This window comes from Osmerus mordax, chromosome 11 (genome assembly GCF_038355195.1).
Source record: "Osmerus mordax isolate fOsmMor3 chromosome 11, fOsmMor3.pri, whole genome shotgun sequence".
Taxonomy (NCBI): Eukaryota; Metazoa; Chordata; class Actinopteri; order Osmeriformes; family Osmeridae; genus Osmerus; species Osmerus mordax.
This window is the reverse complement of record NC_090060.1, coordinates 3679629-3705264: the sequence shown is the minus strand read 5'-3', so window position 1 is coordinate 3705264 and position 25636 is coordinate 3679629. Positions and strand designations below refer to the sequence as shown.

The following is a 25636-nucleotide window of genomic DNA, read 5'->3' as shown; positions in this document are numbered from 1 at the left end:
CTTAAGTCCAGGGGCTTTGCCAGGCATACACAACCACACACTCTCTTATGATGGAGTAAATCAGCTTATTATTTTCATTTCTCTGCCTCGCACACATCCAGTTCTCCTGAAGGCCAGTTCCTGGTGTTTGTGTGAACATAGCACAATGATCTTGACACGCACAACCCGTATTACATCTGTCTTACTGATAACATATTGCTGTACGGTAAATACGCTAATTACAACCCTGTCTACTTTATGCTATATGATAATATCTTGCATATCCCAGTAAAATCACCAAAGACAACTTTGGTAAGTAAGTCAGTGTCATCTGGGTACAGCATACTGTATCATATCAATATATTTCACTCTTCGTATTGATAAACCTCACCAGAAACATCCCGACTGGAACATTGGTGGTTTCTCTGAGCACCTGAATCACACTGCAGCTTGCCTCAGTGAGGGGGAGTGGTGCACAAAACCTGATGCCCTTTCCTCTCTCTAGGTAGGCTACACACCACTTCTTCCCACACACGCCAGAGACGGAGAGATACCGAGAGACGAAGAGAGATAGAAACGAGAGATTTCAAAAGTGTCGACAAAGAGCCGGAGAGAATCTCTTCTCCGGGCTCTACACTGCAGCATCACGGATCGGTGTCTTTCTTTTCTTTCAGGGGTGAAGTAGAAAGAGGCGAGCAAGACCATTGGCCTCAGGCAGGCGGAAGAACTGACATCATTGGGCTGATGGCCAGAGGGCACCACATGCACCTAAGAGGCCATTGGTAGAGTAGATGGACCTCTGCAATACGTTCTGTGACAGATGCTGTAACTCGATATAATGAAGGTTGGAGTCGAGTGGCTGAGCGGTTAGGGAAGCGGGCTAGTAATCAGAAGGTCGCTGGTTTGATTCCCGGCTGTGCCAAATGACATTGTGTCCTTGGGCAAGGCACTTCACCCTACTTGCCTCGGGGAAATGGCCCTGTACTTACTGTAAGTCGCTCTGGATAAGAGCGTCTGCTAAATGTAAATGTAAGGTTGCCCTTGGTCATTTATACAGTTCTACATTTAACAGCTCTAATAGAGGTACTTTCGAATTGTTTACAAATCTCTGGGTTTAAAGTGCCCTGCACCTCTCAGATGAACCATTATCTAGGCATGACTAATACTGTTCTTTGCAGAATCAAGGTTGGTTTGCTAGATGTGCTCTTTGCAGCACATCCAAACTCTGACTTGGTTTCCGGTTGTTGTCTTGTAAACAGCCCCCAGTCTTCACACCCCATTGTGTTCCATTATGTAAAGGTTGTTGTAACTGTATCAGTGGTGAGCTCATTCCTCGTCAGGCTCAGTAGCACGCGGTGAGCCCTCCTCAGTCCTTTCACAGGGCTCTGGAAGGTTCCTCACTGGCTCTGACGGACGCGTCCTTGCATCGGAACGGCATTGTGACGTCAGGTAGGACAGTATCTGGCCCTAGGACACTATTTGGCCTGACAGCTCCTCATGAGTGACTGGTGGTCTTGTGGCAGAAAATGGAGGAGGGGGAGATAAAGAGAGATGGCGGCACTAAGTCTTGTCGCTGTCCATTCCATCAATAACAGACGGTATGAAGAGAATATTTCGTTCCTAACAATAAACATCCGCCATTCAATTACACAATATCAGTGTGATGAGAAAACGAACACAGTTCATGCAGACAGAGCCTTAATTCATTGCTTTGAAATGACATCAGTAGTGACTATTTCAAAGTTAAACAGGCGCACCTTGGCCACAGGGGTTTTACAGGTTTGGCCTTGTAATAAATGGGGTTTTAAGTGTATTCCTGTCTTCTATGCGTGGGGTTGGAGAAAAAATTCTACTCCTTCTCCTTAAAGAGAAAACATCAAAAGACTCAGAAAGACCATGTTGCACATCGGACTCTCCAAGCAGACATTTTTGCATCATCTTCCTTGTTACACTGGAGAGCACACCACTTACTCGTCTTTGATCTTCTAAAGAAAAATAAATGCCCACTGTCCTAATTAGGCTGAGTGTCGACTCGGCAGTACGTCTGTGGCCAGCCACTAGCAGCGTGTGTATGAAGTGCCATAGGCAAAACTCCATTTGTCAACACTAATAACACAAACCCTTCTCTTAAAAGAAGGAAAACTATAATTAGCATCTGTCGCTAGCAGGGAAATACAGTCACTCTAAATGAGGGGCTTGCATCTCATTGTCTTCTGGGGCTCCAGATATTCATGTCTTTAGCACTTTCAGTTGACTTTTGTGCCAGTGCTATTGTTGGAATTGCCCCAAGTTTTGGCCACATCACGTTTAGAATGTGATTACCTTTGCCATGTCACCACTGGGCCTTCTGCGCCATCTACAGGCCAATGATAGATAACACAACTGAATTATGAAAGAAAATCATGATTAAAGGTAAAATGAAATTGAATAAGTCATCTTGGATATAATTGTATTTCATTTTAATAAAAAGTAATTACATACTGTACAATAAAATATCCAGTGGTATCATTTTGATAAGAGCGTTAACAAATTTAAATTAAAATCATAAAACTTTGTTGCAATTATTTTATTTGTAATCTCTTAAGAGAAACTGTGTGTGTGTCTGTATGCTTGTGTGTCATGAGTGAGCGTGTAAGTACACAATCGCCCCCGAGTCCTCGAGTCTTCTTAAGGCTTCTGCTTCGTTGTTGACGTCATGATAGGAATTCTGGAGAGAAAATAACATTTGCTGAGCAAACAGGTTGGAATGTCATAAAAAGGAACTCTGGATTTGCCATTTCACTGAATTTGTTTCAAATGGATGGATTTATCATCAAATATATTGCTTCCCAATCCAACTCACCTTCATGGATTTCATGGTGTCGTATCCATAGTAATGTATTGGATGTTTCTGGTTCTTGGCGACAGGGTATCCAAACCCTGCTATGTGAACCACATCACAGTAGTTAAGGGCCACAAACACAGCAATGATCCCCGTGGTGGGATGGACTAGCTTCTGTGGAAACCCAAAACAGTGATTAATAAATACAAAATATATGTACTGTATAATACCTAATAATAAAATTGTATATTGCCTTCAACCACTAGGGGGAGTAAATTCATTTAAATGACATTGAATCAAACCCTTTCAGAGAAAACGTTTCAAAGATAAGTTTTTGCTGGATAATGCGTCACATAAGACATTTCCTCACAGGCTTAATATCTCGGGGTAATCACACTATAGTGTGGCATTGTTTGTGAGAAATCTGCAATGTTAACATCAAACTGCAGTATATTCCTCATCATACGGGAGATAAGAGCCATGTATCCACCTCCTTCCTAAACAATAGTGTTAACTACCCTTGCCATATCTGCCCTTCATCTTTAGATCTATTGTTTACTGTTTCCCAACGCTGCTCCGTAGGTGATCCATGTCTCCATGGTGCCATCTAGGGTCCCTTAAACCTTGTGCTCCTCGAAATACACGTCACAAAAATGTGTTAACACATGCAAATATGTTCGCAAAGTAAGATCTTTGTTTTTGTTGTTGTTCATTTTGCAACACTGGAAAAGGTTCATTATTTTTTGGCTCCCTATCAATTGATCCTTGATGCTTTTTGATACTGGTTGTGTGTAATTGTAATGCTAGGCCTGGTCAAAGTCTAAAGGACACACCTCGTGAACAGAGCTAAGCTCTCCATCAACTCTGGTTGTACAGTGCATCTGGTAAAGTATTCACAGCGCTTCACTTTTTCCACATGTTGTTATGTTACAGCCATATTCCAAAATCGATTACATCCATTTTAATAAAATTCATTCATTTTTAAATAAAAATTCACATGTACATAAGTATTCACAGCCTTTGCCAAGACACTCAAATTTGATCTTAGGAGCATCCCATTTCCACTGATCATCCTTGAGATGTTTCTACAACTTGACTGGAGTCAACCTGTGGTAAATTCAGTTGATTGGACATGATTTGGAAAGGCACACACACCTGTCTATATAAGGTCCCACAGCTGACAGTGCATGTCAGAGCACAAACCGAGCCATGAAGTCAGTCATAAAAGGCACATGACAGCCCGGGATACTGGGAGACTTGTCGAGGGAAAGATTAATGCAGCAATGTACAGAGACATTCTTGATGATAACCTGCTCCAGAGCGCTCTGGACCGCAGACTGGGGCTCACCTTCCAACAGGACGACCCTTGGCACTGTGGATTGGGATTTCCTGTGTAATATTCACTAGTTATATCAATATAACTAGTCATTGAATACTAGTTAGTACTCACTCATGTGAGTTTGCTATTGATAAGAGTAGATTGCGTCTATTTGTCAGGTTTAATAGATGTTCGGGGTCGGGAGAAAGTACTGTGTATACGTCTGTTGTGATGACGACGGGGAAAGCTCCACCTATGATCTCTCTCTGCCCTGAGTGGTCATGGGCTGTCAATCTTTCTCTAGGATTGTTGTAAGATCATTACTGCCTGACTGTCACTACATTCTTGTGCCTTATAAAAGATGGTCCTCCGGCCTTCAGAGCTGAGAGAGATATGATTGAGACCTAAGCCTGGTGTCGTGTTGTCATTTATTGTCATAGGTCTGGTTTTCTCTCCCAATCTGCAGTTTGAGAATACTTATTAAAATCCAGAACTCAACTGAACTTAGTCCCTAACCCTAAGTTCACCCTTAGTCAAACTTTCTTCATCAGCACACAGTCAAGATAAGTGGGTTCGGGACAACTCTGTGAGTGGCCCAGCCAGAGCCCAGACTTGAACCTAATTGAATGTCTCTGGAGAGATCTGAGAGCTGTACACCGTTTCCCATCCAACCTGATGGAGCTTGAGAGGTTCTGCAAAGAAGAATGGGAGAAACTTCCCAAAAATAGATGTGCCAAGCTTGTAGCATCATACTCAAAAAGACTTGAGGCTGTAATTGCTGCCAAAGGTGCTTCAACAAAATATTGAGCAAAGGCTGTGAATACTTATGTATATGTTATATTTTCGTTCTTAATTTTTGGAGATCTATAAAAAAATATACAACTTATTTCACTTTGTCATTATAGGGTATTGTGTGTAGAATTTTGAGGGAACAAAATGAATTGAATCCATTTTGGAATGAGGCTGTAACATTACATGTGGAAATAGAGAAGAGCCGTGAATACTTTCCGGATGCACTGTTTTCCATGTTCAGAGCTTCTAGGCTACACACAGACATCTCCCAGCGCCTGGCGAACGGGTTATAAATTCAGACATTGCATCAATACCATATTACAATCTCGTACTAGGGAATCAACTTGAGGTCTCTTGCACCAAAGTTGGCTAAGCTAAAGCCCCGGTTTCAGCCTTGGAAGCCCCAGGTCCTCAGACAGGGCTACTTGTTACCAAACCAAAGAACCTCTGCAAAACCAAAGACCTTAAAAAAAACTCTCTCCTCCACTTGAGAACATTCCTCTAAATCAACTTGCTAATGCACTTAGCGTGAGTGTCTTATTTCGGAGGCGGGGGGTGCTGGTTAGGCTAGGCTGAAGTCCAACTGACATTCTCTGTAATTCAGTCTCTTGTGTTCCTGTCGTGGTTGTGCATAGTTTGGACACGGTCCTGTGGAGCCTTAGTGAGAGGGCCCGAGGGCTGATACAGTCTCTGCTGCTCACCACACCCCACTGCTTGCTGGGAGCTTTGTATGGTAGCAGGGCAGGGACATAAAGTAAGTTTGCACTCCTTAGTCAACCTCTCTCTATTGTGCCTACGGGCAACCCACTGCTGCCCCTTCACAGTCTGGGGAGAGGGCGGAGGGGTGTGCTCCAACACTGGCATTCACTGGAAAAAGTCAAAAGGGAGGAGGGCTGCGTTCAGGGCCTCTGGAACTCCTGTTGGCAGTTGGCTGACAGGGCACACCCAGAGAGAGGGCACGGCAGACAGGAGGGACAGATGGAAAGAGGCCAGAGAGTGGAGTGAATGGATAGGCCGAGGGAAAGAGGAGCTGGGTTCTCGGAGCCGTCGGTGCAACTGGTGTCGTCTCTGTTCCTGCTCCAGGCAGCGCGGTCAACAGCCTCTAATCCCTCCAGCGCTGAGCTCATCTGGTGCCTGGGGTCCTTGCAGATGGACCGAGACTCTGTATTAGCTGCCCTGCTGACTGCTCACAGGACATTCCGCCTTCCCACTGTTCCCCCTCGACACAGGCATTGGTCAGTTGTGTTTGTGTTGTAGTTGGACGGGTCTACACCCTTGCTCTAAAACGCTCACAGGGGGGGTGGACAAGCAAAACAAAACCTGGCAACGTTGCAGGTCCGAAGACTTCTCCACCATGCACCAAACAAGCCCACTTGGCAGATGTTGGACCTCTTGCCAATGAAAACATCATTCCAAATGAGTTATAATTCAAGTCAATGTATCATCCTATTTCAAAATCGAAATCCCTTTGCAAAGCAAGGAATTGTGGTCCAATTTGTAAAAAGAAAACAGACCAATGACACACTTAAAATGCCATGCAGCATCAATCTCTATTCCGCAATCATTGCTGGTTTCGATTCTAATATTTCTCTTGAATTGTCTGGATGTTCTTATTTTTCTTCCTTTTTTCGCCAGACTTTTGTATTTTGGAGAAACAATGAAGGAAGGGGAAGGAAGGAAAAGGGCTGACCTGTTGCACAACTGCAGCTGTTTCAAATGTATACGGTCAACTGGCCTATGTTCAAAAACCAATTATCTTTGGGGTGTGTTCTGCAGTGCCAAATACACAAAGCGTTTATCTGACGAGGCGTTGTCCGAGAAGCCCTTGAACTTTTACGGCAACACCCGTTGACCTCAAACTCCTCACTCTACCCACTGTAGTTGGAACTGGTCCTTCTATCACACAGTGAGTAGAAGCTTGGGAAGGGCATGAACTAGGGCTGATTTAGCCATGTTTGGCTTCGAGGTTTACTTGGAACAGAAGAGGAAAGAGGATCGATTTGATCAGGACCGGCATTAGTAGGATCCACTCACTGAACAGTAATTACTGATCGGCAATTTTGGACAAAAGACGCACAGGAAGAGGGGAGTGAGCCACCTGTCCACCAGTCGGCTTCACCTGTTTGTTTTTGGGGTTAAGTGGGATCTGGAGAAGGGTGTTGGATGTCTCCAGCAGGAAGTGAGGGTCCAGCACCCGGATATGACTGGTACTGCCCAGCCAGATTTGTGGAGGGGGCTTCCAGAAGCCTTTTCTCACCTTAAACAAACAGACACACAAAGTTTCACTTCAGTGCACATCCCCACGCACACACCCACGCCCACGCACGCAGTCAGACACAGGGGCTGTGTCCACACAGCTCCAGCTTTAGTTGAACCTCCTGTACCCTGGTTTCTCAGGGTAACCAACTCGGTGTGAGAATGTGGGAGTAATGACCCATCTCCTATTAGCCCTGCAACTGCCCTAGAGCTAGAAGGAGAGATAATTTTAGGCTGTGGAAACTACATCTGATTCTTAAGTTGTTTGGCAACGCTGCCTGCAAAAGCAGTTTTTCACTGCATGGATGGATGGTAAGTACTGTTAAGTGGAGGCAGTTTAAAATGGAGGTTTGCGTGCAGGCCCACACATCCCCGTACCCTCTTCTCGTCGTAGAGGATCTCTTTGAGCCAGCGGAGGTCCTGCTGTTTGAAAGGGATGAGGACCATGAGGGTGTCTGGCTCATTATGCAGCCCAGGGTTGTAGGAGGCTGACTCAGGGTAGAAGAGGCGCATGGTGGTCTTGTTGCCCACGTCATCCTCATAGCCCCTCACGGGAGCATCGTTCAGACTGTCGATGAACAGAAAATAGGAGCGTTTTTTACTAAACAAGTAAAAATGGTGCTATTGCTTAATCTGGTATTACTCAGGTTAAAAAAAACAGGTTTTGATATTACTGCTTTATGATTGAGCATGGCTATTTCTTAAATTGACAAAAATATATATATCTGGAAACACTCCAGAGTTACTGCGGTTGTTTGTAATGGTGCTGATTAAAGCATAAACAGCAATTCTATCAAGATTACAAACAGTAGGCTAGATGACAGTGTTGTGATTTGAAACTGGATGTAAGCGCATAATGAAGATTTGTATTTCCAAGAACTGATTTTCACTTAATTTTTCACTTGCAACTCTATTTAGCTCTCACGTTATGACCCTTAATTAACCTTCAAACTTCCCCTTCAATACTTACATTTACATTTAGTCATTTAGCAGACGCTCTTATCCAGAGCGACTTACAGTAAGTACAGGGACATTCCCCCGAGGCAAGTAGGGTGAAGTGCCTTGCCCAAGGACACAACGTCATTTGGCACAGCCGGGAATCGAACCAGCGACCTTCGGATTACTAGCCCGATTCCCTAACCGCTCAGCCACCTGACTCCTACTTCTGCTTTTTAATATCTGATACAATTCACAATTGAACAGTTAATATACCGTTTAGACCCCAAACCAACAAATCACACTTCAAAAAGATTTGCAAAAGCTGTGTTCGGATTTATGCTTTCTAATACAGGCTTGGTCTAATTATGTCTTGTTTTTCAGAAACTCTTTTTCCTCTCAGAGATAGTGAGATTAGCTTCTGGGACACAAAAACATTCACAAGGGGCTGATGGGAAAAGTGCACTCTGTGAGGAACCAGGCCAAAGCCCTGACTGTTTGTAAGAAGCTTATAAAAAAACAAAATGCACACATTCATTCCAAGGCTATAAATCTGATTTGGCATGGGGTGAGGCAAGTGTTTTTTATCCTGGGGGAAACAAAGTCCTCCCATGGGTCAACTATACATGACCTGATAGTTTGCTCATTGACGGGTTGGGGACACTGTAGTGGTCATTGGTCTGATGGCCATTAGTGTAAATATCACTGACCATGTTGTTTTTTCACAGACAATGACAATAAGCAAATCTGAAATCAATGGGACAGATTCCATAATAGCATTTCTAAAACATGTAAACAGACACTGGGCCTATGTAGGACCTTTCGAATGGATGTAACAGGAATCAAATATATTAAAAAATTAGGCCAAACATGGAGGTGCGGGGTAATGTTACAATAAAAGTAAAGACCTATTGGAAGGTAAGTGTGGTTGGAACTTGCTACAGAAACAAATACATGCCAAAAAAATGCACTCTTACCGGATCACCACATCATACTTGTTGATGACGCCACCCAGGGAACTGTTTTTGATGGCATATCCGTTTCCTATTACCACACAGGTTCTGCACTCAAGACTGAGGGCATAGAACAAAAAAAGCAACATTAAAAGAACACATCCATTTGTTCCTTCTGGAATTCATACTGTGCTTTTGAAGACGCTTATTTTAACAGCGGGCTGGATACAATGCGAGGAAACATGTACTGTACAGTATCGCAAGACTGCTGTCTAATGTGATAAGCAATTTCAGAAAGAGCCATGCCTCTTTCAGGGTCTGCTAAATCCTATTCTTTTAAAACGTGGTAATATTATTATCAGCATCTGTTTCACAGCACCACTGTATAGCATAAAGAACAAATCAATAATTTCCCCCTCTCCGTTTATTGGTCTGTCATTTTAGCCATGGTCTTAACACTCATGTTATGTTGGCTAAAGGAAAGTCACACTTACTTTTCTATGTTGGCTGGCATTTTGTAGCTGGCAACAACGGCTAAAACTTTCAGCAGAAGCAGCTCTGGAAAATTGGGGATTTAAAGAGGAATTATGGACCTGTACACAATTTGCCAATTAAAACTGTAAGCCTATTCTACATTGACTCTGCACCACAGGCGATTCTAGGTTTTAAAACTGGGGGTGCAAAAGGTAGTGTCATGCAAATATACTGTGAATGATTTACTACTTTAGAGTCGGGGACAGTCTTGTTTACACATGCTCTGGTATACTTAAGCAAAAAGGTACGCGAGGCAGTACTTTATAAACCAATTATCACCCTATGTCACGACTGTCAAGCATGCTCCACTGCGCATGTGAGAGGCAAAAGATGAACTTCTCCCAGGTGTAATACACTTGAAGTGTCGATCAGGTCATCATATATCTCTGGCCACTGGATTTCAGGGCTTGACATTAACTTTTTGAGGCTGTTGTCCTTTGGACAAGTACATTTACGTTTCATTTGTCCATGCACAAAATTCACTTGACCCCGATACCTTTAAATAGCCTGACCAAGTGATAGGGCAAAACTAGCCTGGCTAACGGAGGTCACTTTCTCAGGCAAATGATGAATGAAGCAGGCTTGGTTAAAGAAATCCGAGATGCTGGCTATCTTCAGCAGGCTTGTATCTAGAAAAGGCAGTCCTCCCTGACGTTTTTAGTGTAGAATGGAGTGAAATACAACATTGTGCACACTGAGCGACCCGAGTCTGACTGAGGCTAACAACGTCATAACAGTGTAACGGGGACGCAGTCTCACTCAGATTGCCAGTTTTACACATCACAAAAATAATCGGACCATCTGGCAGAATTCCCATATCTCTTGAAAGCTTCCCTGCTCGACTTTGACAGTAAAATTGACAGTAAAACTGTAAAATGATTAACTTTGTGACATGACGTTAAGACATGGCTGCCTAAGACTATGCGGTCTACCGGGCGACATTCTCACTCAAATTTCAAGACTTTCGTAACCCAAATAAAAATTCTGATGTGACAGATCAATAGGGAATCACTTTCTCTCTTAAAGGATGCCCTCCTCGACCTTTTTGGTCTTTTTAAATCGAACTATTTGTATAATCCGTGTACTTCTCTAGCCATTATAAGGCTATCCCGGTTTTCTGCAACCACATTGCGCGCACATCCCGAATGTTTACAAACAAATAATTGGTCTATTGGCAATTGCTTTTTTATAATACAGGTGGTTGAAATCAAGCATTCTGATTGGTTGAGTGTGAGTCACGGGGTGTGCTTTATTGAGCATAAAGTACTGTACGGTGTACAGGTGTTTACAGCATAGACATATATATATGTCTATGGTTTACAGTACGCCTGTTTACATTTGCCTTAAAATTGAGCGTTCCATATTAGTGCGCACTCAAAATAACGGTTACATTTTTGGTTGTCATTGGTAATTTTCGTTGTCACTTGGTTGTCGTTGTCATTTTGTTGTCATTTCAAGATTAACAGTAAGCAAACATGTTTCATGTTAACTTCGATCTTTAGGGGGGAAGAACTTTTGATGAGTGGTTAGTCGAAGATGAGAGAGCAAGAGTGAGCAAGAGTGGTCGAAAGCGATGTCATCAGAGACGAAGGGGACATGAGAAACGTTTTCCATGGATGCACAATTAGTGGAAATATCCAAATCAATATAAGCAAACCGTAACATGTTTAGACCTAATGTTTAAAATAAATATTATTTTATTGAAAGTGTCCCATTGTCATTATTTTAAAGGCAGCTTTTATGAAATGAGCAAAGTCAATTGTGAGATCTAGCTAGCTAGCTAGGCTAACAAACGTGAAGTTCACAATGCTGTTTGTCCGTTGCATAGCAACAGCCACTGTTTACAGGGACTATTTTCTCTCGGCTACTGAAATGCGATACACAATGTTTGTTGTCTATAACTATTTGGCAGCTGGCAACCGTATTATAAATGCAATAAGGTACGAGAGGCAGTACTTTATCGCCAATAAAGTACGTGTTCCAGGGTTTGCCGGCCCGACGCGCACGTACTTTATTGGCGATAAGTACTGCCTCTCGTACCTTATAAAGAGAGTTGCGACACTTCCATAGACTCCCATCGTTATCGAGGAAGCGTGTCACATGCGACCTGTAGTTCCAAACATTGCATTTTCCACCTTTCAACCCCATTCATTTTCAGTGTCTCCGAAGCAAGTTAGCTGGTAAATTCACGAAAATCCTGCATTTTTTCATATTTCGACCACCACATTGTTATTAGTAGTATTTTATATAGCCAGCTTTATTTAAAGTTTATCGTAAGCTTGTTAGATTCTAAATGCAGTTGGAGCTAGACTGTAGGTCTCTTAAGCAACACTTTTACTCTAGTGAGCTGTACATGTATCATAGCCAGAAGATCACCGGATCACTACAAACAAAAGGAGTGGAAGAACACAGGACATTGTACAATAAAATGTTTTATTGAATGCAGTTGGTTGCCTTGTTGGGTGTGCTCAAGCCTTCGGCGAGAGCGCAACCTTTGTTCTCTCACATATATATTATTGGGTGTGCTCAAGCCTTCGGCGAGAGCACAACCTTTGTTCTCTCACATATATATTATTATTATTATTCTTTTTGCCCCCCTAAAACTCAGTCAATATTTGGCCTACATAGACAAAGTAGGTGTCAAAAGTTTCGTCTTGGTAGCGATTGAGTTGCTTCTATTGGAATTTACGTTCCGTTGCATGGTTTAGGCTGAAGTTAAGTTTTTGTGGCGAAAAGTGAAGCTAACAGTGGCTAATTTGCTAGCCACAGTCACTGACGTTACTAACGTCACTACGTCACTAACGTCACGAAAACACGCGTGACTACCTTTGGCAGAACATTCGTTTCGCATCTGTTAACTTGGGGGATAGCTAGGCTAACTATAGCTTTACTGCAAGGCAGCTGCAGAAACGCCACAAGCAAAGAGGCCAGGGTGATAACTATTTACTCATTTTACTTTGAGATATGACACACAATTGTCATGTGTAATGTACAGTATAAGCTGATATTATTAAGGAAGTACATCTACTTTCGGAAACAGTAGTCTACTATTTCACTGAAGTATTAGCATCATGACATTAGCCTGTGTTGCCCGGGCAACACATACTACAGTGGTCTATGATGTATCTGTTTTCAATCGTTAAAATAAACATTCCTCACATATACATTTTCGTTGTAGGATTTATTCTGACATTAGTAAACGATTTGTTGGTGAAATTACCATTACCTGTGGTTTCAAACCAGTGTAGCTCACTGCAACGCTGTAGCTTAAGCGAGACACACTACAAAAACATCTACAGTACACAGCTGTTTAGGAACTCCCCTTACTTAAATCAAAAGTCTATCTAACTACTAACCTGAACTTCATTGCCACAGCCTAAACGTTGTCAATCTGTTCATGAAAATAATTAATTTCAGCCTAAACCTTACAACGGAACGTTAAATCCAATTCAACCAACGCAATCGCTACCAAGAGGAACACAGCAGTAGTCTAGTACTGTACTGTAGTAGTACAATTTACCGGGGCAGCTTCTCCACACAGGGCTATATCGCATTTTGCGTTGTTACTGACAATGATCGCTACCAGTGAGCTTTTTATGAATGAGCAATTTTCCAGTAAATAAATGTCAAGCTTATTTACGTTTTTGGGGGCATATTTTCAGTTAGCAGATGGTACCGTTTGAATCGCGATTCCATCTTCTACTGCCGGGTAAAGTCGTAGAATAATCTTCAAAAGGGTTGTTTATTCATGAATGAATGCAATATGAGTAGGCTAAATGCCTGAAAATATCATGAGAAGGGAAAAACTTAAAATGACGTTTAAATCATAGAGATTAGGTCAATTTTTACACCGGTCTGCACTAATGTCATGAAAACACGCGTGACTACCTTTGGCAGAACATTCGTTTCGCATCTGTTAACTTGGGGGATAGCTAGGCTAACTATAGCTTTACTGCAAGGCAGCTGCAGAAACGCCACAAGAAAAGAGGCCAGGGTGATAACTATTTACTCATTTTACTTTGTGATATGACACACAATTGTGATGTGTAATGTACAATATAAGCTGATATTATTAAGGAAGTACATCTACTTTCGGAAACAGTAGTCTACTATTTCACTGAAGTATTAGCATCATGACATTAGCCTGTGTTGCCCGGGCAACACATACTACAGTGGTCTATGATGTATCTGTTTTCAATCGTTAAAATAAACATTCCTCACATATACATTTTCGTTGTATGATTTATTCTGACATTAGTAAACGATTTGTTGGTGAAATTACCATTACCTGTGGTTTCAAACCAGTGTAGCTCACTGCAACGCTGTAGCCTACCCGAGACACTAGTGTGAGTAGCTAACAAAAACTCCTCAGCTGTTCACGGTGACAGAACATGTTCGGCACTCCCCTTACTCAAAAGTCTTTCAATAGTTGAAACAATCTGACTACTAACCTGAACTTCATTGCCACAGCCTAAACTTTGTCAATCTGTTCATGAAAATAATTAATTTCAGCCTAAACCGTACAACGGAACGTTAAATCGAATTCAACCAACGCAATCGCTACCAAGACGAACACAGCAGTAGTCTACTAGTACTGTACCGTAGTAGTATAATTTACCGGGGCAGCTTCTCCACACAGGGCTATATCGCATTTTGCGTTGTTACTGACAATGATCGCTACCAGTGAGCTTTTTATGAATGAGCGATTTTCCACTAAATAAATGTCAAGCTTATTTACGTTTTTGGGGGCATATTTTCAGTTAGCAGATGGTACTGTTTGAATCGCGATTCTATCTTCTGCCGGTAAAGTCGTAGAATAATCTTCAAAGGGGGTTCTTTATTAATGAATGAATGCAATATAAGTAGGCTAAATGCCTGAAAATATCACGAGAAGGGACAACTTAAAACGTTTAAGTCATAGAGATTAGGTCAATTTTTACACCGGTCTGCCAAATGTATTCGTTTTGATTCAGCCTGTCAGCTGCCTCTTGCAGGGGAAATGAGAAGACATCATATTTCATTCGACACTTCACTCGATGCTTTTAAATCTATGTAATCTTTATAAATAATAAGTAGGCCCGATGCATTTTTATATAAAATATACAGACCCCTGTGCAACCGACGCAAGCAAGCACACCCTACAATTTCCCCAGAAATTGTACCCTCTCTAGTTTATTCTGTTCTATTTACCAAACTCTTTTCTTGTCTTAAATTGAGCAGTTGCTGGTGATAATGGTTAGATTCAACTTGCATCAAGTACTACAAATATAAGTGTTGTTAATGTTGTAGGCTAAATTATAAGTGGGCTGATGAATAAAAAAACGTTTAACAAGACCCATTTACTTAAACCGTCCAAGGTTAAAACGTTAAGTGGAACAATATAGTCCTCATTAGGCTACTGTTTGGTATGTACAGTATGGTACAGTACAGTTTGTACAGTATGGTAGCTAGCATAGCCATTTCTAGCTCTGCTTCACAATATTGCGTTATGTATAAGTTCATGTAATACATACATGTTAATAAAGTATCAGACATACATGATACAACACACAAGTAACCAATTGACATTATGTGTTAATATACCGAAAATGTCAGTGAATCGAGATGGTGCTGCTGTCTGTCCCGCCGAAAACCATTCAAAACAGGTTGACAGCAGTAGGGGTTTTGTTTAACTACAGGGAGCTACCGGAACCACGTGAAGAAAAAGCTCTAGCTTTTTTCCTGTGTTTCACTGGCAGTGAGTGTTCACAATGTTGTATTTCACTCCATTCTACACCAAACACGTCAGGGAGGACTGCCTTTTGTAGATACGAGTCTTCTGAAGATAGCCAGAATATCGGATTTCTTTAACCGAGCCTGTTTCATTCATCATTTGCCTGAGAAAGCGACTTCCGTTGGCCAGCTTCATTGAAAACCATTCAAACCGGTTGACAGCAGTGTTTTTTTTTGGAACTACAGCGAGTTACATGAACCACGTGATCACGTGTTGGCGAGATCAAAGCGTGTCGCAACTCTTTTTCTATGGCTCTGAGCATAGACATATATACATATGTATGTATACTCATATAATAAAGCACACCCCGTGACTCACTCTCAACCAATCAGAATGCTTGATTTCAACCACCCGTATTATAAAGCCAGATAAGATACATTATTATGAGGTCATAATACATAAAAACATACCACTGCCCTTTATACCATAAGGTAAAGTCAATGTTGAAAGATGCTCTCGCCAGAAGAAATCCTCCAGTTTCAAAAACAGTTGTGTTTGTCGGCTAATGCTGTTTTGGGAAGATAAAGGAGAAGTGTAATTAAAGAATATATTCCTTCATTGAGTTATGTGTTTGTATGATGTCACACAGCAACAATGCCACTCCACACTTATCTGGGGACATTTTTACTACTTGGGGAAAAGACAACAATATCCCAGACAGATCCCACTAAGAGACCAACATGCAGTAGAACCACAACATGCAATAACATTTAAGTGAAAAAAAAATCTTATTTGTTCTTATTACATTTACATTTAGTCATTTAGCAGACGTTCTTATCCAGAGCGACTTACAGTAAGTACAGGGACATTCCCCCATGAGGCAAGTAGGGTGAAGTGCCTTGCCCAAGGACACAACGTCAATTGACACGGCCGGGAATCGAACTGGCAACCTTATTTTTGTATTGGGGTTGATTGGAGAGGAAACCCATGTAAACATTTGGAGAACATACCCATCGCCAGGGACATCACCAAACCATTACCAGAGCGTGAATCAGACATTCCTACTGTAAAGCTCCTTGTGTTTTTGTAACGACTCAACCGATCTGCATGAGCTGTTTTGAGTGTCAGCTCAAACACTGTACATATAGTACATGACTGACCTTGAGTCAACAAGTGTTAAACTTCGCTCCTTAACAATACATGTATAAAATGTCACAAAACATAACTGCAGGACATACGGCAACCGAATTAATGAGGTTGAAGTGCAGAGTAAAAAAAAGACTAATGTTCAAGAGTGTTTTATCATCTACTAATATTCGAAGGAATAAAAATCTTGTGTACTTAGTGCAAAGATAGGGTTGGTCCTTCTAGCTCTTTATCTGCCTTTTCCCCTTACTAAAGCAGAATGTTCCAGAAGTATCTCCAAAACCCATGTACTTTAATGGGTTATGGGTAGAAAATAATTTCCTTTCGAATATTTTTTTTTTCTTCGTTTTCATTACAATGAAGTATTTTACTGATGACTGGTGCAAAAAGAGCTAAAAAAAAAATTCAGAGGAGGCTGGCACCTCAAATTCCAGTAAAATGTTGGCACAGTGTGTTCCTTCTGAATATTCCTCGAACCCCAGGCCCCCTCAAACCACAGAACCCCCCCACCCAGCCCCCAACTCACACACAACCCTCCATCATCTACACACACACAACCATCCATCATCTACAGATCCTAAAAGACAGACATCCATTACTCACTTAAAGTTAAGGCTCTCCCACTTCTTCTGCGACAGCCAGCCACCACACAGGGCCTTAGTCGGAGTAGGAGTCTTGCTGGTGCCTCCATAGCAGCTGAAAGACAGGGGCACAGAAAATTACACTTCGGTCAGGAACAGACTAATTCCTAAAAACCTCCCTGTGCCACAGCCAGATGAGTGTAGTTCCAAAACCCTCACAGAAGTAAATATGTGTTTCTGTCTCTAGGTATGAAATGGGTCATTATTGATCTAGTCAAACAAGATTCAATTTGAATTTGATTTATGTGTGGGTAGGTTTTCCTCCTCAGGATATAGAAGAGGGGTGGGGGGCAGTTCAAGGACAGGGTGGGGAGGAGGGGGGGAGGGGGGTCGTGTACGGGGTGCATGCCTCCATACCTCTGAAAGACGTAGGAGCAGTAGTAGGAGACGAAGAAGAGGACCACAGGGAGCAGTCTAAGGCACCATGCTGGGGGGAGGGAAGGGGAGAGAGAGACAACGAGAGAGACACAGAGACGGAGAGACAGAGACCAAAGGTATGATTTTACTTTGCCTCAGTACACTGCAGGTTGACTGTAAAAACTGGTAAAACTGATTAACCATTGCCCCACATCTCCACCCAGAAGCGGATATGCACTTCCTGTTGCAAATAGGTCATATTACAAAGATGTTCAGATAGTCTCTTGAATCAGTAGTTAAAACCCAGGGTAGTTTCAGTTTCTATAGCTTAATTTTAGCGTCTATGCAAAACTGATGCATTTTCATATCTCGTCTTTGTCTTGTTTTTTTGTCTAACTCTCAAATACAGCAAGGTTGGAAGAACAACATACCCTTCACTAGGTATGCTTTATTTTGTGTTCCACAAATACAAAAAGTGACCTTGAATCCAAACTGGTCAAGCTTAACCAAACTTGGACTGGATCGCTCTCTGGCACTTGCATTAACAGAGCCAGAGCAAAACTGAACGAGCGCCACAACACTAACTGTAAAAGCTCATTGGTTTGAAGGGTGAGGAGTACATCAAATCAGCGAGCGCCAGAACGCTGAAAGAACATGGTCCTGGTCAATGTCACCGTCAAGGTGACTAACATATAAAAAAGGAGCAAACAGCGTTTGAGATCTTGCAAGACCGAGAGAGCTGCTCTCATATGATCAGAGCACGTCGAGGAACATCTGGATTATAGATGACATGCAGAGCTCGGAATGTGTCTCATGCTATGTGCAAGGAGAGAGTTCAGCTTATAGAACAAAACACTGCATGTGGTCAGGCCACAAACGCGAGTTCATTACGCGCAACAGTGCCGTACGCTATGTTGACAGTTGTCCTACAGGTTGCAGCTGTGAAAGGAGATGAGAAGATGGTCCTGATGTGCATTCCAAACACAGACTGTTTCTACGACATAGAATTGAACAGGGGCATAGAACACTGGGCTAAAGTTTCCCTTGGTAGTGAGGGTTGAAATGAGTCTGCAGAGCGCCACTCATTTGGACAGATGTGCGTGATCACCCCGTGGAAAGGGAGCTTACTTTTCGCAGTCTTTAGGGACATCTTCACACGCTCCATCGGCCTATCATCTCTGTGGGACGCATGATGTTATCCTGGGAAGGAGAGGAAGGTCAAGGGCGAGCGGTGGGTGCATTCAGTTGTAGAACAGTGTAGGCACATGCTGACATCTGAATGATTCCGGCAGGGCTATAGGTGCGAGGCAAGGACATTAGCGCAATCCCCTAAAAGACGATTGAAATCCCCTCATCGCAGATCAATAACCAGGGAGCTGGGTGTAAAATGAAACGCGAACCGTGAAGTGCCAGGTGGGGGGGTCTCGGAGGTAGCAGTAGGTAGAGAGAGAGAGGCAGGTGCCGATGGATGGTACAGCCTATCGCCGTCTCGCTACTCACAGGGAAATAAGCTGCGATGGCTGGATTAGTGTTCCATTTTCCAGACCGCAGGGGACAAAAGGGAGACATGTTAGGAAAGGGGTTGAGGCAGATGGGAGAGGAGAAACGAGAAGAGCAGGGGGAGATGGAGCTCGACAATAAAACAGAGTGGAAGGCGAAGAGGAAGGATGAGAACGATGGCTGTAGACAAACGGAGATAGATGGAAAGAGAAAGAATAAGAGAGGACAGGGATGGTGAGACGGGCCGATTGGTTTAAGAGGATGAACTGGTTGATGGCCTCCGCCGTCATGAGACCATGCAATCCCACAGTCTTTTTTAGCTTGCTGCAATCTGCTCCTGTCAATTGTGCTTTAGGATGGTAACATTTCGATTACAGCTTAGCTGAGATTATAGAGTCTATGATGTCATCCACACTAGACTAGCTCGTTCGCATAGGGTTGATGTTGTCGCCTGTCCCTGGATGTAATGTGATGACAATGCTCTATGGTTCTGAACACGAGAAACCGCAGAACAAATTAGTACTGTAGTTAAGGAGAAGACCAACACAACGCGACAATTATTTATGCAAGACGATACTCGTGGCAACAACAATAAAAAGGATCTGTCATCTAAGTGATCATACATTCCCAAACAGGCGTGACAGCAAAGCTACTGTTTGACCACCAACAATGCTTGTAAACCAACAATGCTTGGTTGGGCTTCGTCTCTCTGGGGAATGCAACAGATCTGTTTGGGGAAGGTTGCGTGTAACATTTGCGTTTCTCCTATGTGAATTGATCTATGTTTGAGTGTGCATGTAGGGTGGAAGAAAACGCTAAAACTACTACATTCCCGGCCGTGCCAATGACGTTGTGTCCTTGGGCAAGGCACTTCACCCTACTTTCCTCAAGGGACATGTCCCTGTACTTACTGTAAATCGCTCTGGATAAGAGCGTCTGCTAAATGACTAAATGTACAAATATAGTCACTCGAAAGAGGCTGTGAATTCACATGTACTATAGTCATTGTGTTCACTCAGAAGGTCTATGGAATGAACATTGTGTTCACCAGTGTCTTTCTGTCTGACCTACGACAATTCCAACAAGCACAATGCGGTACATGCTGCCTTTAGTTAAGAAAGTCTTATTTGTAGAAGTATATCTTGTGTTTGACTGTGTATGTGCCATATGTATGTACCGTATGTATGTACCATGTTAATTGTATTCAAACAGGAGATCCTGTATGTGTCCAAGACAAATTTCCCTTCAGGACAAGTCTATCTCAACAGATTTTATAGCAGAACGCAAATTCACAATAAAATGTTTCAAGATTTCACTGGAGCACATACCTTTGCCTTCTTTCATCTCTACTCCTTTAAACAACACGTCAGGTCTCTGGATTATGGATTAATTCCGAGATTGTAGACTGATTGATTCCTGCAGAAACACAAGGAGCATAGTTCAGATGGAACACTCAGTTCCTATATAGTTTGGAATGCTACCCTGGGGAAATTGAGGAGAGGCGCTTGTCAAAGTTATGTTGACACTAAAATCCATCAATACAATATAGAAAAAGACCAATTGTTCAAAAAAAAATATATATTGTCTAAATTGAAAACAAAACTAAATGCGGTTAACCAACAGGGTCCACGCCATTTGACTTGCTTGATCACATCACTGATCTCATCCATCAAACATTTCAGATGCCCCCTGGGAAGATGCCTCCATGTTTTTGAATATCAAAAACAGTCCCAAAAAAATTACATCTACAAACTGTCACCCTAAAATACATGAAGACTGATACATTGAGACCGTGGCAAAACTAAAGTTTAACCAACCACTGGTTCCTTTGGTTAATCTTACTTCCTGCTTGGTTGGACTGTAACCTAGCAGCTTATTCATGTTTCATCCGCTGAATGTACCATAAACACTGCACTTTAAGGCTTAGTACATCCAAGTGGTGAAGACTGTGGCAAAGCTATGACCGCATAAACCAACAACCCTACCAACAAGTTCCTATTGTGAATTTTAAGTCCTGGTTTGGTGTGACTGAGACCGCCTCTGACGGCAAATAAACTCTGTTGGGCTTCCCATCTAAGGGGCTGTTCCTCCTGCCCACAGCCTTTACAGAAGGTTGATCATCCAGTAACGTGTGTTTGTTCTGTTACAGTGTAAATTAACTTGGCTCCATCAACCTCCAAGGAACACAGGACATCCTTGGTCTAGTTGGTGCATAGTGGCTATTGTTGTGGCCAAAAACTGAATGAAAATATTAGCTAAACTGTCTGACTGTCCTTATATGAACCATCACTGACTTAAGGACTGAATGGTTACCTTAGATGAACTGTCACTGACCGAAGGTTTAACCCAACAAAATCACGAAAGCCCAGTGTCTGTGTGTCTGGTGATAAATAAAGTACTTGAATCCGATTCAAAGAAAAACCTGACTTCCGTTCTTCCTTGAAAAGCAACCTTGCTGAAACAGCCCGCAACACTATGCAAAACGGATTCAAAATGCAAAAAGAAACATTTGCAACCACCATAATTAAATGATCTACAGTGAGATGCATGAGTATATCCATGTAAGGTAAGTGCAGATTTTTTTTAAACAGTCCATATGTACCTATACCACCACTGTTCCCAAGCATGACTTTTTTACCCCCCTCGTTCTAGCCCTATGCAGTTTCCATGACACGAAGCATGAGAGGATTTCATTGACTAGGCTCTATAACAAGCTCCACATGGCTCCCAAGAGCAGGAGGCACAGGCCCTGAACAGGGAGGCCTAAATCTGCACCGAGTAGCAGCACAACGGCAGTCTGTGTGGCATGCAGGGAGTAAAGGGCCGGGGTGAGGAGGAGAGGGTCAAGTGGTGGGTAGGTGATCCGTTGGTGATGGCAGTGGTGAAACTCGGTGGCAGAGGTCCAAGTCTTCAGGGTCACGGGGGAGTATGTGTGAAAGACACATGCGTTCAAGTCCGGGTCTGTATCGAGCAGCATCCTGTACATAATCTAACTGTCGAGAGCCTGGCGTAGGAACCTCACTGAAAAATAGCTTCCACCACGATAAGAGCTTAAAAGTCAACACAGCCATAACAATTCAAATAAATCCCTTTTCTGAGAGTAGTTATTTCAAAAAACCTGGTAAAGCCTCTTTATTTTTTTGGAAACCTTCCTCTCATTCAATTATCAAGTGAAAATGTGTTGCTTTCGAGTTTGATGTACAAAATGCAATAGATAAATAAACGTGATGGTTTGAACTGCAAGTCACAAAAGTCTGTATGATACGTGAGAAACAGACTTGAGTGAAATCTTAAGAGAGAGAGAGTGTCGTCTTAAACCACAAAGTCTTCCACATGACCTTTGTTATGCTTGATAAATGCTGGAATGAAAGCTGGTTTTCAAGAAACACTACTGCAATTTCTTCCACTTCCCTACCAATCCAGTGCCCTGAAAATGTTGGATATCTGCAACTTCACATTACCCTCCCTCGGAAACCACTGATGAACAAATTTGCCAGGGCAGGCCGGGCCAAAAGGTATAACTATATGATATATACGTGTACTCATTCCAAATGAGCTTGTGAGATCAAGTATTTGCAAGTGAGAGAATGATTTCCCTTAACAACCCATGACACAACCATGCCAACATGACATGTTCTACATTTACGCTATATAACTGCAGTTCAGTACCATTCTACTTTTCTACGTCGGCCTCTTCTTTTCTTTAACCACACATCGATCACCAACCCCAGCATGCACCTCCCTGCCAACCCAACACCAGGGCATGAATAAGGATTAGATTGGAGAGTTCAAGTAACCTTGAACCCCCCCCACACACACACACCACCATCTCACATTGTGTTTCATCTAGCGAGGGGATTGACATGCTGCCTTAATCCAGCTGTGAGTATCAGATTAAATAAAACACACTGGCCAGACAGGCAGAGGGCAATTTATGAGGCCCAGAACTCAACACAATTATATTGAGCTTGACTGTATCCTACAATTAACTTCCAATAGCAATCATCCTGTTTAAGAGAGGAAACCATCCTTCCAATGTTAGGAAGAGAACAGCAATTTGTGAATTTAGCCAAATCAAAGTATAAACCCATGTTCTAAATACAATTCCCCAATCAACCGGACATGACTCTCAATACTATCCAGTGTGGTAGGCTAATTCCTTTAACACAATCATACAAACACAGACAAAATGCAAAATGTTTTTACCGCCCTAAAAATGTGTTTATTCTGGAAAAGGGTACCTGGACTGTCTATACTAAATACATGACTTTGCAGTGATGTAATGCATTTTATGTCTTATAGATACCCCAATACAAAAAAAATATATAGCATATTCCTTCCACTTAAATATACAGGTATGCTAACATTTGTTAAGATGTACAATTGTTCCTGTATCTGTGCTCTAATAAAGGCCGACATTCGCACGATTGATGGCCAAAATAAATAAAGTTGTGAAACTGAAGCACTGTCCCAGTTCTTTTTCTCAGTTGTAAGTGCTACCATGCAGCTTTGGAGGTTGTTTTTTTAAGTATGTGTTTGGGTTTAGAACCTCAGAGCTTTACCCTGGGAAGACGCATCCAACTACTCGACAGTAACGTTGTACCACAAAGCTGTTGCAAATATAAGATGAATAGATGACTATATTTTATCAACAAAAACTGTATTCGATCGAATATATACATTCTTGAAAATAATTGCTAAAAAGATTTACTGCAACAAATTTAGGCTTTTGCTAAAGTTTGCTCAATTATACTGCTCTTAACAGGCGCCATGGCTCAAGCGCAGTCAATTATTTTAAAATGATAAAACCCATACCTTGATTATTTGGCACTTCAGACTGTAAAAAAAAGAGCCTTGGAAAACAAAGCACACTCACCAGATGTATCAAATGTATCCAGTTAGAGTGTCCGCGATTCAATACTGACACGAGCAAAACAGCTCAGTAAATTTACAACCAACTTGTTACCGTTAGGTTGAACACTGAAATAGGCGTCTTCAAGCGCTAAGTGGGAGGTCCCCACGCCGTACAACAACTGATAACGTTTTGATGTCTCATTTCCATAGAGCAAGCAGAATAAGCTATTTCACTTGAAACACATCATGTTTTTACATATTATTAGGTATAGCTAAAGACTAAACGTTATCTATTCAGACAGTGAACGGTCCATTGGAATGAAATCGCAGCACACCGCGTCCTCTCTCCTAATACATGGACGCATGCGCATGGGGTGTGTGCAGAACGGGCGGGGGGGCGATAAGGTAGGCTAAATTATCCATCAATATTACTGGATGGATTTTTAGATGGATTTGTTTACGATTATTATTTAAACATTTCAATCAAGACATTTAGAAATGGTCAGCAAATTTATACTCTACTGTAAACAATTCCAAACGAATGTATAGCTCAAATGGCAATTTTAAGCAACATTTTTTTTTTAACTCTGTATTTTAGTCTAGAAAAGTCTCCAGTTTTCGTCACGCATAAAACTAACGCCCCCAGTGGAATTTGTTATGTCTGTTGAACGAGAAGTGGGCTGTTTCTCATAGCTTGTCCTTGAGCTTGCATGAGAAGATATCACTGCTTGGTTCTGTTCCCCAATGTTGGAACAGAACCAAGAACAAGTGAAGCCCCTGCAGAATGTGCCAACATGCTGACAGCAGATATAAACACAATAACAATTTGTTTTTAAACAAGGACTACTTTTAAACTAAATGTACTGTAAAATCAATAAGGAACTTGAGAGCAAATGCCAACCAAGATCAGTGTCAAGGTCTTTTAAATAAACAGAGTTCTACCTTTTAGAGCAGTTACTTTGTATGGGAAAAGTAAATATGCCAAAAATGTTCAAACAATAAAACCTCACATTGAAGTTTAACCATAATCTTAGCTAAAGTATTGAAATTAAAAAAAGCAGAAATTTATTATTTGCATAAGTATTCACAACAAGGAACCTTACTTTTGATCCAGTTAGCTCTTATGACTTAAAGTCTATACGTCAAACTCATCCCTTCTGCAAACTCAATCCTTGCCAATGGTTAATTGTGGGATTTGGCTCCATGAACAGAGGGTGCTTCAGTCCAGTAAACACAATTAGAGGAGTATAGGTTCCTGCTCCACCCTGCATTGAGCACCATGGAAGCTAGAGAATGGAGTGCTTTTCCACACTGTTGGTGGTTCCAAACAAACCACAGAGCAATCTTCTAATCCTCGGTGTTGTGGTGTCCCTGTGTGGTTCCTGTGGCTGGCTGTAAACCCTGACACACAACACTGCTGTTATTTGTGGGGTTTAACCTTCGTGTCCACTGCCCCTGACATGTTCTTTATTGTTATTTCAGAACATGTTGGGTGGGAGAAATTGGAGGAATTACCATTTTAAATGCTATGTTAATTCCAATCAGTAGATCAAGTGTTGTATTATTATTTACATTTACATGTATTCATTTAGCAGACGCTTTTATCCAAAGCGACTACCAAGAGATGTGAAAAACCAAATAAGTGCCAAAGGCAAGAACCATAAGAGCACTACTTTGTTTATTTATTACCTTCATCATGTATTATCAATTGTTATATTTTTAGATTGTTGTCTATTACTATATTGATTCACTTAGATTTTTCTTTCAGGCATGTCACCTTGTCACCATGTTCCCCACATCCTGTACTAAGACTAGGACAGAAGCTGTCAGAACCGT

At 41.9% G+C, this 25636-nt stretch overlaps 1 protein-coding gene across 3 annotated transcripts; it reads right to left on the bottom strand.

The window, feature by feature from the left end:
- Window positions 1-2427: 2427 nt before the first annotated feature.
- On the bottom strand, window positions 2428-23933 carry st3gal4 (ST3 beta-galactoside alpha-2,3-sialyltransferase 4). Of its 3 annotated transcripts, none has more exons than XM_067245993.1 (12): window positions 23823-23933; window positions 20275-20362; window positions 18575-18646; window positions 17447-17516; window positions 17052-17144; window positions 15773-15870; window positions 9550-9613; window positions 9080-9175; window positions 7545-7734; window positions 7030-7167; window positions 2822-2974; window positions 2428-2686 (listed from the first exon to the last, which is right to left on the bottom strand). In XM_067245993.1, exons 3-12 carry the CDS (start codon window positions 18609-18611, stop codon window positions 2597-2599), a joined length of 1029 nt encoding a protein of 342 aa, XP_067102094.1. In that variant the 5' UTR covers window positions 18612-18646; window positions 20275-20362; window positions 23823-23933; the 3' UTR covers window positions 2428-2596. The 3 variants fall into 3 exon arrangements, with proteins under 3 accessions (XP_067102094.1, XP_067102095.1, XP_067102096.1); XM_067245994.1 differs by having other exon boundaries at window positions 2822-2971; XM_067245995.1 differs by lacking the exon at window positions 7030-7167.
- Between the last annotated feature and the right edge of the window lie 1703 nt (window positions 23934-25636).